At 43.3% G+C, this 12,422-nt stretch overlaps 1 protein-coding gene across 1 annotated transcript in view; it reads right to left on the minus strand.

Moving 5' to 3' along the window:
* kalrna (kalirin RhoGEF kinase a) overlaps window positions 1–12,422 on the minus strand; it is a 163,668-nt gene that overhangs the window by 93,877 nt on the left and 57,369 nt on the right. Inside the window, exons 5-13 of the mRNA XM_069662822.1 lie at window positions 12,237–12,410; window positions 12,047–12,130; window positions 11,789–11,920; window positions 9,782–9,904; window positions 6,505–6,627; window positions 5,440–5,631; window positions 4,648–4,779; window positions 846–944; window positions 202–333 (exon numbers count right to left, since the gene is read on the minus strand). Of these exons, the coding sequence (XP_069518923.1) occupies window positions 202–333; window positions 846–944; window positions 4,648–4,779; window positions 5,440–5,631; window positions 6,505–6,627; window positions 9,782–9,904; window positions 11,789–11,920; window positions 12,047–12,130; window positions 12,237–12,410 (1,191 nt within the window). The remainder of the gene's footprint in view (window positions 1–201; window positions 334–845; window positions 945–4,647; window positions 4,780–5,439; window positions 5,632–6,504; window positions 6,628–9,781; window positions 9,905–11,788; window positions 11,921–12,046; window positions 12,131–12,236; window positions 12,411–12,422) is intronic.

The raw sequence follows: 12,422 nt of genomic DNA on the forward strand, positions 1-12,422 counted from the left end.
TCTCTTTATAAACTTAAAACTGCTATAAAAAGTATCAGATTGTTTCTGTGAGTCCTTAAAAAGCTGCCATTTAAGAGAAGAGTTAACATCCAACAATACACTCTCACTCTTCCACCCTGTAGTTTGGACTCTCTTAATGTTTTCACTCCACTTGCTTGCTGTGTGCTTGGTGCCTGTGTGTGTGTGTGTGTGTGTGTTTACCTGCTGGACATCCTGCTGAAACACACACAGCTGCAGTCTCTGGTGCAGTCGGACCTTTCGATGCTGCCAAATGTTCTCCAGGCGTCGCTGGTGGTGGAGAACCTCGTGAACCACATCCAGGATGCAGTGAACCTGAGGAACGGTTTGCATTAATTTAATTAGACAGAGATGAAATTAAAAGATACTTAAAGGGGGGGTATTATGCTAATTTCAAGCCCCATATTTCAGTCTGTGCTGCCTGTGGAGTAGCTTAGCATAATTTACAGTTACAAAAACTCTGTGCAGGCCCTCATACAGCCTCTGCCTGAAACGACTCAGTCAGCCCCTTTTAGAAACCCCGCCCCTACAAGCCTGCTTTCTTCTGATTGGCCAGCTCTCTGCTGAGGCTGCTCTTTGTGATGTCACAGTCTGAAACCTGGCGTCCACAGCAGCCTGCAGACTGAGCTGAGAAGCCTTGGGATTACTCCAACATACTTTTACCAACAGATTTGAAACTTCACCCACGTTTAGTCTGGACATCCAACACTGTAACATTATATATATGTCTTAAAATGTGAAACAGCATAATACCCCCTCTTTAAAAGTTGTTGTCGGCTAGCTAGAGAAGCTGTAACCACACATAGACATAGGACGGATGCACTTACTGCTTTGGAGTAATTGGCCGTGGCCGTCAATGACTCAGAGTTGCCGGGACTCAGAGGCCTCTGCAGGACGTCCAGTAAGGCTTTACCATCCTGACTCACCTGGAAACACACACAGAGAGATAAGATGGATAGAAAATCGAGATAGGAAAGACTACAGGCTGACAGAAAGAGAGAGAGTTTAAGGGAGGACAGAAAAACAGGCAGATGAAATACAAATTGAAACAAGAAAGACAAATACTTTTAAGGGTTTTTGTAAATTCTAAGTAAGATGAAGATTATTTTATTGATCAGACAGCTGAAGAGAGACGGGACATATGGGGAGAAGAGGGTGGAGGATGACTTGCAGCAAAGTTGTCTGCTCTACCGACTGAGCTAAACCAGCGCCCCAATTCTAAGTATTTCTGCTCAGTTTGTGTCCTCTTTTCTCTCTTTGTTCTCTCTCTTCTCTAAAACAAATATATACTTTCTAAACCAGTTACTGCTAATTGCTAAATTATACACGGAGACACACCACAGGAACCTCCGCGTCACACACAAGCAGTCAGTGGCCCCTGTTTCCTCCCTGCAAGAAATCAGCTTCAGGTTTCTTTTTTTTCAATCGTTTCTTTTGTGCCTTTGAAATGCATTGATGTTTGAAGGTGTTAAAAGTATTATCATCTTATTGTTTCAGCTCTGCTATTTCTATACGAGAAGACGCCCTCACAGAAATGTTGGCAGCACCTGAGCTTGAACACTGCAGGTCTAGGATTATGATGAAAAAGATTAAAGGGATTTGCATAATGAGATGCATAAATTAAACAAACTAAAAAGTCGTTTTTTTTCATCTTACGTTGATTAGATGATTCAAAAGCAAGGTCCAATTCCTGCACCAGCCTTGATCAGGAGGTAAAACACCGATGTGCACGAGGGAGTTTGGGTTTCTTTCTCTCTACAGGGATTACAGACACTATTTCTGTCCTTAAAGCAGCCAAATAAAGAAACACCTGTGCCTTCATCCCCTCTGCTTTTACTCATTAAATATGCTTTCACATTAATCCACAGCCAGAGAACATGATGTTGTAAGTAGGGATGCACGATATTTTTTTTGCCGATATGTCGCTATTTTCCAACCTTTTTTGGCGATTTTGGTACCGATATATTTTATTGTAGTGCAGTGCCATACTGCAGACATCTTGCACCCTTCTGCACACTTGACAGAAGAGTCGTTGTACAAAAGGTCACGTGTCTGATCACTCACGTTTCTGAGTGCACCTGAATGCAGCATCCCCCCAAAACACGGCAGTGAGGGAGACATGCCCGGACTTGTTTACTGCACCTACTACGGAGACATCAGTGATCGTCGACGGACTCTTTTATCGTGTGTGCGTCCATGAATATGTGAGTTAGTTTTGCACTGATGTTTATGTTACTCTCTGTTAGCGTCAGCTTTGGGCACGAGTGTATGTTCGTCCTGTTTGTGGTTAAGTCGGTAAAATGACGAGAATGTGAGCTAACTGTTGGCTAAAGGTGTAAAAGTTGTTTAACTTCTGATCATTGGCTCAAGTTTCTGTGACTTTTTAGTCTTTATTTGTATGTTGTTGACAACTTTGCGCAGGCAGTGCACGTGCACACTCATGCTGAGTTAGTACCGTAGCATAACGTCAAGCTTTTTTAGGGAATCATCGAGCGTTTAGGCAGAATTAAAGCGCTGTTTGTTGTTGAAAAAAGACATATCTGCCGATGCCGATATATCACTTTCAAGCCATTATCTGCAGATGCCGATAATATCGTGCATCCCGAGTTGGAACTGATCTTTAACCATTTACATCCAGCAAAACGACCGTCTGCTTAGATACAGTTTATATTTTCTTTCATATCTTTTCTAGAAACCTCGTAGGAACTCTGTCAGCACTGTTAAATACTCATTAAATTAATCATTTCAAGAAGAGCAGAAGTTAAAAACGCTGCCCCGTCTCTGAGCTTGTCACTTCTTGCAGCGTCCTCACAGGACACAATGCTGCCGTCGCTCGCCAAGCCTCACCGCCTCAGCCTGAGCTTCTGCCCGGACCTTTATGTGCGTGTATATATGGACTTATCTTTTCAGCATAAATCGAGCTAACACTGCAACAGCTTGTCTAAAGATAAAACTCCAGACTGCAGCAGTGAATAGCAGGAGTGTTCCCAGAATACATTTAGAGGAACACGGCGGGTTTCAGACAGCAGATCTGGACGATGGTGATGCAGCAGCTGACCAACGACACCCTGTCATCACGGCCAGCCAGAGCCGGAGACACTGAGCTGCCAGAGAGAGGCACTGACAGCACCCAGAGGAGCCCAGAGCCCTCCCTGAGAAGTGGGAACATTTCCTCACATGGTGAACAAGTTTTACAATGTTTTTAAAAGACATTTCCACGTCCCAAAAAAGCTAAAATGTTTTGTTTGGCAGTTCAGGATCCACTCGAAGCTCTAAGTTTTCCTCTGAATGCATAATGTCACAACGGACAAACTGTCTTTCTAAACCATCACTGTCACAATAACAGAGGAAGCGGACACAGAAGCATGCTGGGAAATTCATGTTTACACCCGCGGAAGCTGAACAAAGAAAAGTTCTGTAAGCAAAGACCAAAAACGACACTTTGGAAGACGCTGGTGCCAAAACCTGAAATGTCTGAGAGCAGCTGTGAGACTCGTTTATTATCTTCAGTTTAGGAACCAAGAGGCGACGACACAGATGCTGCTGCATACAGTATGCAACATGTGTATCTGAACTTATGTTGGAGTATAAAGCCTGATTTGTTCTTTGAATCTATGCAGATCCTAAATTGCTGACTACACAAGTGGCCCACTCAGATGTGAGCGTTTATACTCACTGGTGTGTCCGTGTCACTTTGCAATTACACCACGAAAATGCTAGTTTGTGTAAGCGTCTCTTTTTTTGTCTTCTTTGTGTATTTCAAACAGTGCTGACGTACACTGAACGGTGATCATGTTGGAGTTGGAAATGATGCTTACACAGAAAACAAGCAAACACAATATGCCAAAAGAAATAGAGACTGGCAATCACAATCAAAGTTGAAGGTTCATGTTCGAGCCAACTTCAGAACCCATCGGTTATCATCTGTCAACAATATAGCCTCTGGGAGCGGTGGCAAACTTGTCAGGGCTTTCGGTGTAGCCAGCGTCAGTGATAAATGACTTCCGGACAAGACCTCCTTTTCCATGCACTGCATTGTTTACAGTCGGACTAGCAACTTGAGAAGCGGGAACAGAGTTGGTGTTGAGATACGACGTCTAAAAGCAGATTGTTAGCTGCACTTGCATGCAAATGTCTGTTTATAGAGATTAATGAAAGCTAAATTGTCGTAAGATGACGGGAGCCTGGATGGTATCCACCACTTCGCTCTCCAAACTGTCGGATTTTCCTGCATTCAACCACAGCCTGCTGATACATGATTGGTTAATACTACTCTACAAACTTACTGCAAACGGAAACCAGAATCAGAATCCGGTCCTGCAAATGGAGATTACGTGGAAGCTGGGAGGCTGTACCAAACAGCTACAAAACTAGCTTCAAACACAGTATCCTAAAACGTTTTGATGCAAAGCTACCAAGCGGACCAATAAGAGGTGATGTGTTCAAGGTCGCCCAGATTTGTAGTTGCATTTCTGGGGAGGTGCACGTCAGACGAAGGCATGGGCTATAGTGTAGGATCATTTAGCTGCTAGGCTAAGCTGCACATACAGTGCACCCACAGAATGGCTCATGTCTATTAGCCCCCTTCCTACATGCCCGTGTGGCCTTGGTTACGTGGTGTTGTTTTACCTCGGTGTAAGCCTGGGTGACCTGCTCGTACAGACTCTGGTGGCGGTGGATGGCGATTTCCAGCTCCTGCATCTCAGTCGGTAACCCCCCCTCGCTGCAGACTTTACACCAGGCCTCCACCTCCGACAGGAACTGAGGGAACAACACACACACAAGAAGAACATCATTCACTGTGTGTATTCATATCAAATTTGGGACATAACTTGAAAAATAAAAACTTATATAAGATGACAGGCTTTTCTTCTCTCCGTCATTTTCACACTGCTTTATCTTTTATTTTTATCCCCTCTGTAGTCCTGCCAGTTTCTCACTGTTTTCTCTCCCTCCTCTTTTTGTGTTTCATCTTTCATCCTGACACGTCTTTGTTTCTGTTTTTCATAAGCCTCTCTGCTTGCTCTCCTCCCTCTCTCCTCCCGTCTTTCATCTCCAGCTCGGCTCAAACGAACACTTGTAGCTAATGTCAAGGGCCCAGCAGGAATCAAACAAGTCCCGTCTGTTGCCATGTCAACCTTCCAAGAATCAGCAGTGGAGCAGTTTGATCTATTAAATATAATCAGATGCTAAAAATGTCCCATTTTCATTTTACATTCTGGACATGTGTCTGCTGCTGAGAGACTCCCAGATTACATTGTTAACAGATCAGCAACCAAGCAACCGCAGCCTCCGGTAAGTGGAACACATCCCTCTCTAATGGCAGGAAAGTGAAGGGGGTGTCCTTACATCAGGTTAGGAAGCAGATGGCTGATATTTTACTTCTACCTGTGTTTGTTGGACGTTTTCTTCTGATCTTACCTGCTCAGCTTTTTGGTGAAAGACAGACGACATGGCGAGGATGGTGGAGCGCTCGTCGAGTGCGGCAGCAAAGCTTTTCCAGTCCTGATCCAGCTGACTTGAGATCTGTTTGATCTGCGTGGAGGCGTAGTGACCGGCCTCCGCCAACCGGCTCGCTACCGACATGATTCTGTTGATATTTACATAAGCATTCTGGGAAGAGAAGAACAAACATTAACAAGATGGTTGTCACCAAAGAGCTGGACCTGTTGTCACCTGTTAAACAAGTGTTATGTTTCAACAAACTCAAAAACTTTTAAAGCAATGCTGTAAGATGTTTCCAACTTGAGCTAAAACAACATCTCCGAAGTACCTAGCTTCCTTATCATGTTAGCTAGTTGTTTCCATAAACATTTCAAGAATGAAAGTCCTCCTTCCTTAGCTAATTGTTTCTATAAAACTCTTGTAAAACAACATCTCAAGTTGTGCTGAAGCTGCATTTCTAGAGCTGAAAATGGGCGAACACCTGAAGACATTTCAAAGTACCGTTATGTTGCTACTAGTTAACGATAAGTTGCAGTGTTGGCAAAAATCGGTGACAAAATTAGTTGCTAATGTTGCCTCATGCTGTGCACGGACATAACATTGTTTTCCGGATCTGAGGTGAGGGGTGAGCCTTCTCACATCCTTACTTCCCCTGCTCAGCGACCGGGAAACGACAGGTAAACAAAACATAGCAAAATGGTGGCGACCGATGCAACACCATCGCGTCCTAATACTTCTAAAGTCTGGGAGCATTTCAGCTTCAATGCTGCAGAGAAAAGGATCGCCTGCAGGATCTGTGAAGCTTATCACTGGAGCACGTCAGTAATGAGCGAGCATTTGAAGAGAAGGCAGGTTGTAGATGATGCAGACTCTCCCAGAAAGGATTAAACTACATCACAACACAATATAGTTAGCACTAGCTAGAGAAACCGTCTAGCTAGCACCCAGCCAGACTGTGTGTTAATCATGCTTCTCTGCTGTCATGTAGAGTGATATAAAATGATCTAAGGTGTGAATGATGGCACTGATGACATTATCTACCATAGAGTTCATGGCGAAGTGGTTGTGTTGCGTCTGCAGCTCCACAGCGTGTTGGTATCCTCTGCCGATCTCCGTGTGACTCTGCAGGAACACTTCCTTGTTGTGGCTGATCCAGTCAAACATCTGCACACGAAAACAACACAGAGTCGTTATTAACGGTGCAAACCGCCCAAAAATACGTTTCACTGTCACATTTTCTTTACAGGTACAAGAGTGAGAATCCTGAGCCGAGTCAATTACAGACACGAGTCCTGAGGGTTGGTCCTTGTTCATGATATGCTACAAACGTTTAATCAAACATATGCGAGTCATTTTCAAGCAGCTGCCGTGACTAATCTTCTGGATCTACAATAAAGTTTGTGAGTTATCGTTGCCATGGCTGAGAAACTGTGTCCAAACTACATAAACACGACCCGGGTGTAACAAAAACAGGGGAATATTACTTTAAATAACATGCTTGTAACGCTCTCATGTTGCCTTCGTCTCTACCAGTTGATTAGCATCAATCCAGCGAGGCCGGGACAGCCTTCAAGGTTGCTGCTCCATCTGAATCAATCTTCACAGACAGATGGAGGCCGGTTTCATCCACACTCGCGGTGATGTCCACAGAACGAGCACCTCGTCAGATCTGACTGTGTCCCTGGCTGGACTGCGAGCACTGAGTGTTTCCTGCGGTGTAATCTCGTCCTCACACCCCCACAGTTCCTCGGCAACACAACACTGATGTGGACAAAACCATTCTCTTTTTTTTTCTGTGTTTGATTTTACAGTAAATATTTACCGCTCCTGCATGTGGATTTCTGTGTGGAGCAACACACCGAGTCCGGTGACGCCCGCCTGTCTGCGTTTGTGTGTGTGGGAGAACGAGCAGCACTCCCATCAACAACATGATGCAACACTCAGGATCTATGTGTGGCTCTGTTAGAGAGGCTACAGGTTGGCGTTCTGCAGCAGAAGATTCTCTACAACAAAAGCTGCATTTACACCAAAAATACAAAGAACTCTAAGGCATTACTTTGTAAGAAACTAAAATGCTCTGGGGTGTTTGTGCTTCCTCAAGGTCTATAGACCTGTGAGGATTAGGTAAATTAGTGTGATGGAATGTAAAAAAAGCGTCAGCAGTTTAGGTTTAGGGCCTGTGTCCACTAATGCCATTTTTTGTGCTGGCAGCGCCCTCGACCTCAATTTCAGAGCGCTCCTCTGCGGAGCTTACTGTTGCTAGGTTACCAAAGTTGTCTGTCGGTACTTCTGCTTCTCTTGGTAGTGACCATTAAGTCTATTTAAATCGCTCTGTATGCTTAATGTTCATTGTTGTTGACAAAGTTGATATCTGAAGTCCCGACCCCATTATTCGTCGATGGGGGAAGTGACATTGACGAGCGGCGGTCCAAAAGTTAAACTATTTTCAACTGAGAGTGACAAAAAACAGCTGACGACGAGGGTGTTTTTGCGCTGTGGATGCTGAACTGCGTTGGATTTGGATAGAAAAAAGGCCGCCAAAAACCGTTAGTGGACACAGGCCGATATGTAGGTTACACCTATGCAGTTTATGTTTTCTTTCTGTCTTCTTTTCTGTCTCTTGTTTTAACTTAACATATCACCAAAAACTTTAAGTGAAGACCTGTCAAATCCTGCTTCATCTATGCACTCTTCCTGGGTTTTAAAACCGGGCTTTTTTCAAAATGTCAGCCACTTCTTCCTCAGAGCATTGTAATTATTCTTATTATTTATGCAATAGTAAAAGCACTTCCTGCTCGGCTGCGGAGCTCGGGCTACTCAAGTAATCAGAAATGGTCAGTGCAGCGAGCCCCAGCCCAAATATTACAGTTCTTCCAGACCCTGATGAGTTTCTCAGAAGGTTTCTGGTTACCGGGTAAAGTTCCTGCATTGGAAACGCAGCTAAAGATGATGCATTTCAAGCTATGGACATAGTACACCTCCTGTTTGCAATGTGGACGTGGTCTATTTTCCCCCTTCAGTCAGAGTTATGCAAATATATTCAAAACATTGTTAAGGTTTAATTCTTGGTTGCACCGGCTCAAATATTAATTATCAAACTGAATGTTGTAATAAAAAAAGCACTTGTATTTGGTTACCATCTCTGCTTCGGCCATCCTTGGTCCATGTACATGACCTTGGTTGATTAATGGGGCTATTGCCGTAGTAACTGGTGTTTTTGCATCTTTCACCACGATATATACTCGTACTTATTGTTGTGCAGAGGTCAGCAATCCTAGATGTTAGTTTCCAGTCATCACTGAATTATGTAGGTATATCAAGCAATATATTTAAGCCATGTTAGCATCTAAACTATGGAGGGTCACTTACAAAATAAAAGCTTTTCAGATGTTGCAGTTTGTTTTTGAACGCTGACTGCCTCACATCAGAGAGCCTGATCTTTCCATATATAGCATGGTGGAATGAAACTGACATAGTTTAGCATGTATCTGTAAACATGCTGGTATGATAATGATGAATGGAATCCAAACATCCAGTCCCGACCGCAGATAATCACTTAACTGGTGGAAGTGAAGCAACGCTGGCTGTTTTCCACTGGGTCAGCTGCTAACTGTGGCACTTTGTTTAGATAAACAGGCTAATTTATTCAGACCGCTGAGGAGTTTCCAAAAGCTTTTACAGTGAGTCACATGTCAAAGGACAGGACGTGAAAAATAGTGTATTAAACAATCCTGAGTGAAGGACACCAGAACACAAGTTCAGATCCTGACCAGAGATGAAGATAAACACACAGAGGCATGCAGAGGAAGTACCGGATGGGCCTCTCCCCGTTTCTGTCAAACTAATGACGGTGTTATTAAACTGAATCAAAGCTGAGGATGTTGAAAAGTTGTTGGCAAATATTATGTTTTGCACCTTTTCTAGCCTCTGGACCTATTTTTAGGTTGCTGCTCCCCATGAGGACATCCAGAACAAAGCACAACATATTTAGCACATCCCTTGATGATAAACCTGCATGCCGATGATAGCTAACTCAATGCTTTCTTATCCTCACGGCTGTTTCACACTAGAAGTAGGAAAGCTTCACTATGAGAATTTTCCGTGAAGCAGCTGCAGGAGTTCAGGATGTGTTGAGTTTTGCGTAAAAATCCATTGGTGTTATTTTAAACGATTTAAATCCGAACCATCCACAAACCTTTCTGCCTCTGTTTTAAACCTATATCTTGAATTTCTTGTCGCTTTTGTTTGCAGTTTTTTTGCATCCATTCCTCTAAACACACGTCATGCGGCCGCTACATGAAGCTCAGGTTTGACTCACCTTCTCTGCGTCCTGTTCAAAGAGGCGGAGCTGGAAGCACTGGTCCAGCTTCAGCTTCCTGATGTGCCACATCTGATGGAGATTCTGCCTCGTGGAGTGGAGTTTATCCAGCAGACTGGCCACCTGGTTAAAAAACAAGGAAGAACACGTGTTAGATTATGTTTGTTTAGATTTCTAATCCATATGGAGCTAAATTCATTTTGTTAGCAGGATCTTAGGTTTGGTTGTTTCCTTTAAAAATAAGCACAGAAACATCCTAGAGGTTCCACAGTTGGTCTAAAGGTGACAAAACAGAGGATCAACTTCCTGTTTCTTTTTCACCTGAAGTGTCCTTCCTGCTAATTTCCTGCTCACGTCAAAACGCTTGATTTATTTTTAGATTTAGATTATTTATAGACGACCTCTAAATTGTATTTTTTCCTAATCTTTATTTACATTAAAAGTTTGCATTTTCTTTAAGAATCAGTGACAAATATATGTTGCTGGTTTTCAAACTCTCATCATCATGCCTCCCCTTTATATCCCCATCTTTGTTTATTTTGTCTATTGAGGTCAAGTGGAAGATTTAAGTAAGCATGTATTACCTGTATACATTCTTCTAGGCCTCATTAATATAAATGCATTTCTCAGTTTGCATTGTACAGTGTTTGTGCTTGGTGCAAACAACCTGTGCAACGAAACTGCTTTGTGTTCTTTCCAAACCTTCCCTGTGGAGTCCTCCAGCTAACGAGCTAACACGCAGCGAGTACTTCTCATTAGCCCTAATGAGGGACGCTAAAGGGCAGCGGGCCTCGGCTAGGCGTTAAAAAGATTACACAGTGTGCTTAATGTGAAGTGTGAAGTGTGCTTTTTGCTGTTTACAGGTTGTAATGAGGGAATATGCAGAATTTTTCTTGGTAGCTTCACTGACAGAAATATTCAAGAATCTGCGTTATAATTGGTTAACATGACTGTTCTGCTTTTTATCATGTTGGCTCTGGTCATATTGCATTTGGCATTAACTGCCATCTTCCCTAATGAGAGTAAATCTTAGCTTTTGCTTGTATTTTTTATCTTCATGTGGATTTAAGTGTCGATTTGGATGTAGTTGGAGCCCTTGGTATATCTGACAACAGGCCTGAAAGCATTTGCAGATAATAAAGCTTATTACAGACGCTGTATGGCCATCAGAGAATGAACTGTCCTTTATTCTACACACTCTGCACAGGAGGCTCAAACTTGTTATTTCACATGTATTAGCCAGAACCTCTGGACATAGCCGCAGTGACGTCACACACTGGTTTGCGGACTGCCTTCATGAAGCGTCGAATCTGCTGTCGCTCTGTGGGTTTCTTTGAGCCAGAGGAGACCATAATTGGACGAGAGAGTGGAACCGAAGAGGAGCGAGGGGTTGGCAAATGCTCAGTTATCCAGGCTTTACAGTCAATGCCCAAGGCTAATTCATTAGCAGGCTAATTAGATAGTTAACCACTGTGTTTCCTGGAGAGTGAGATTCTATTTTTGGTGGTAGCTGACCGAGTTGTTTATTTATGAGACAAAAATTAAGCCAACTCACTTCCTGCTTGCCCACATGTCTGATGGGAGGCACTTTAATGTGATTTCCTTTTTTTCCTATTGACTGTTTGTTGTTGTTGAGGTGAATCAGGTGAGCTAATGGATCAAACACCCTCTTTTTCCATTTGTACACTGCACTTCAATACTGCTTCAGGAGCTGCATTTGGCATTGAAAAGTGCAGTCTTTCTCTCTGTCTGTTTAAGCCCGACGTCTGGCATTTGTTATGTGCTACTTTGGTTTGTGTTTGTGCATCAGAAGGCAATAAAAAACATTTTATTTAAGAAGCTTTCCATTTCTTTTTGTTGTTTGTCCTTGGGCTCGTTTGGAGGCCTTTATCGCTCACTTTATCCTTGATAAAATGTGATTTTTCAAGCAATAATAAAGATGTGGAATTGCATCAACCAGTGATGTATCAAGCGCTGGACAGAACTTTCCTAAAATGGAACGCTTACCTTGGGCACTAAGCTCTGGAAGTCAGCAGATCCTGAGATGCAGTTCCTCCCTGAAAAACCATCACTGGATCGGATACACTGCAGCAACCTCTGGCCTTCCCGGTCCAACTCCTCCACTGGAGCCTTCAGCACCTACAAAAGATGACGTGAAGAGAGGAGAGGAAAAAATTACTTCAGCGTTTTAACATAATTCAAAGTTTTCTATGATGATTTCTTGAGACATTTCTACAGTTTGTATCCCTGGAGTAGCTCTCTAACCTTTTTCTTTAGCTGTGTGTGCTCCTCTATTAACCGACGAGATCCCTCCACATCCGCAGGAAATTCCTTCTTGGACTGAAGCTCCTGCAAAACACAGCAAATCTTGTTTAAATTAAGATATTTCAGTTTCTTTAAAGCTTTTAAACCTTCAATATTCCTTCCCTCTGATGAAATTATCTGCCCTATTTACCTGCAGGTCTTCCAGTCTGGACAGCAGGTGAACAGCATTGGACATGAACTCCTCCAGAGAGACTCTCAGATCCATCCACTCCTCGTGGTTGTAGTCCAGAGAGCCTTCAAAGTCGTCCGTCAGCTGGGAGGGATCCACCAGTTTGGCCAGACCTTCAACTGACACCATGCTGGTCTGGTAAACACA

Source organism: Semicossyphus pulcher, unplaced genomic scaffold (assembly GCF_022749685.1).
Source record: "Semicossyphus pulcher isolate SPU_LCO1_2020_fin unplaced genomic scaffold, fSemPul1.0.p SCAF_15, whole genome shotgun sequence".
NCBI classification, from domain to species: Eukaryota; Metazoa; Chordata; class Actinopteri; order Labriformes; family Labridae; genus Semicossyphus; species Semicossyphus pulcher.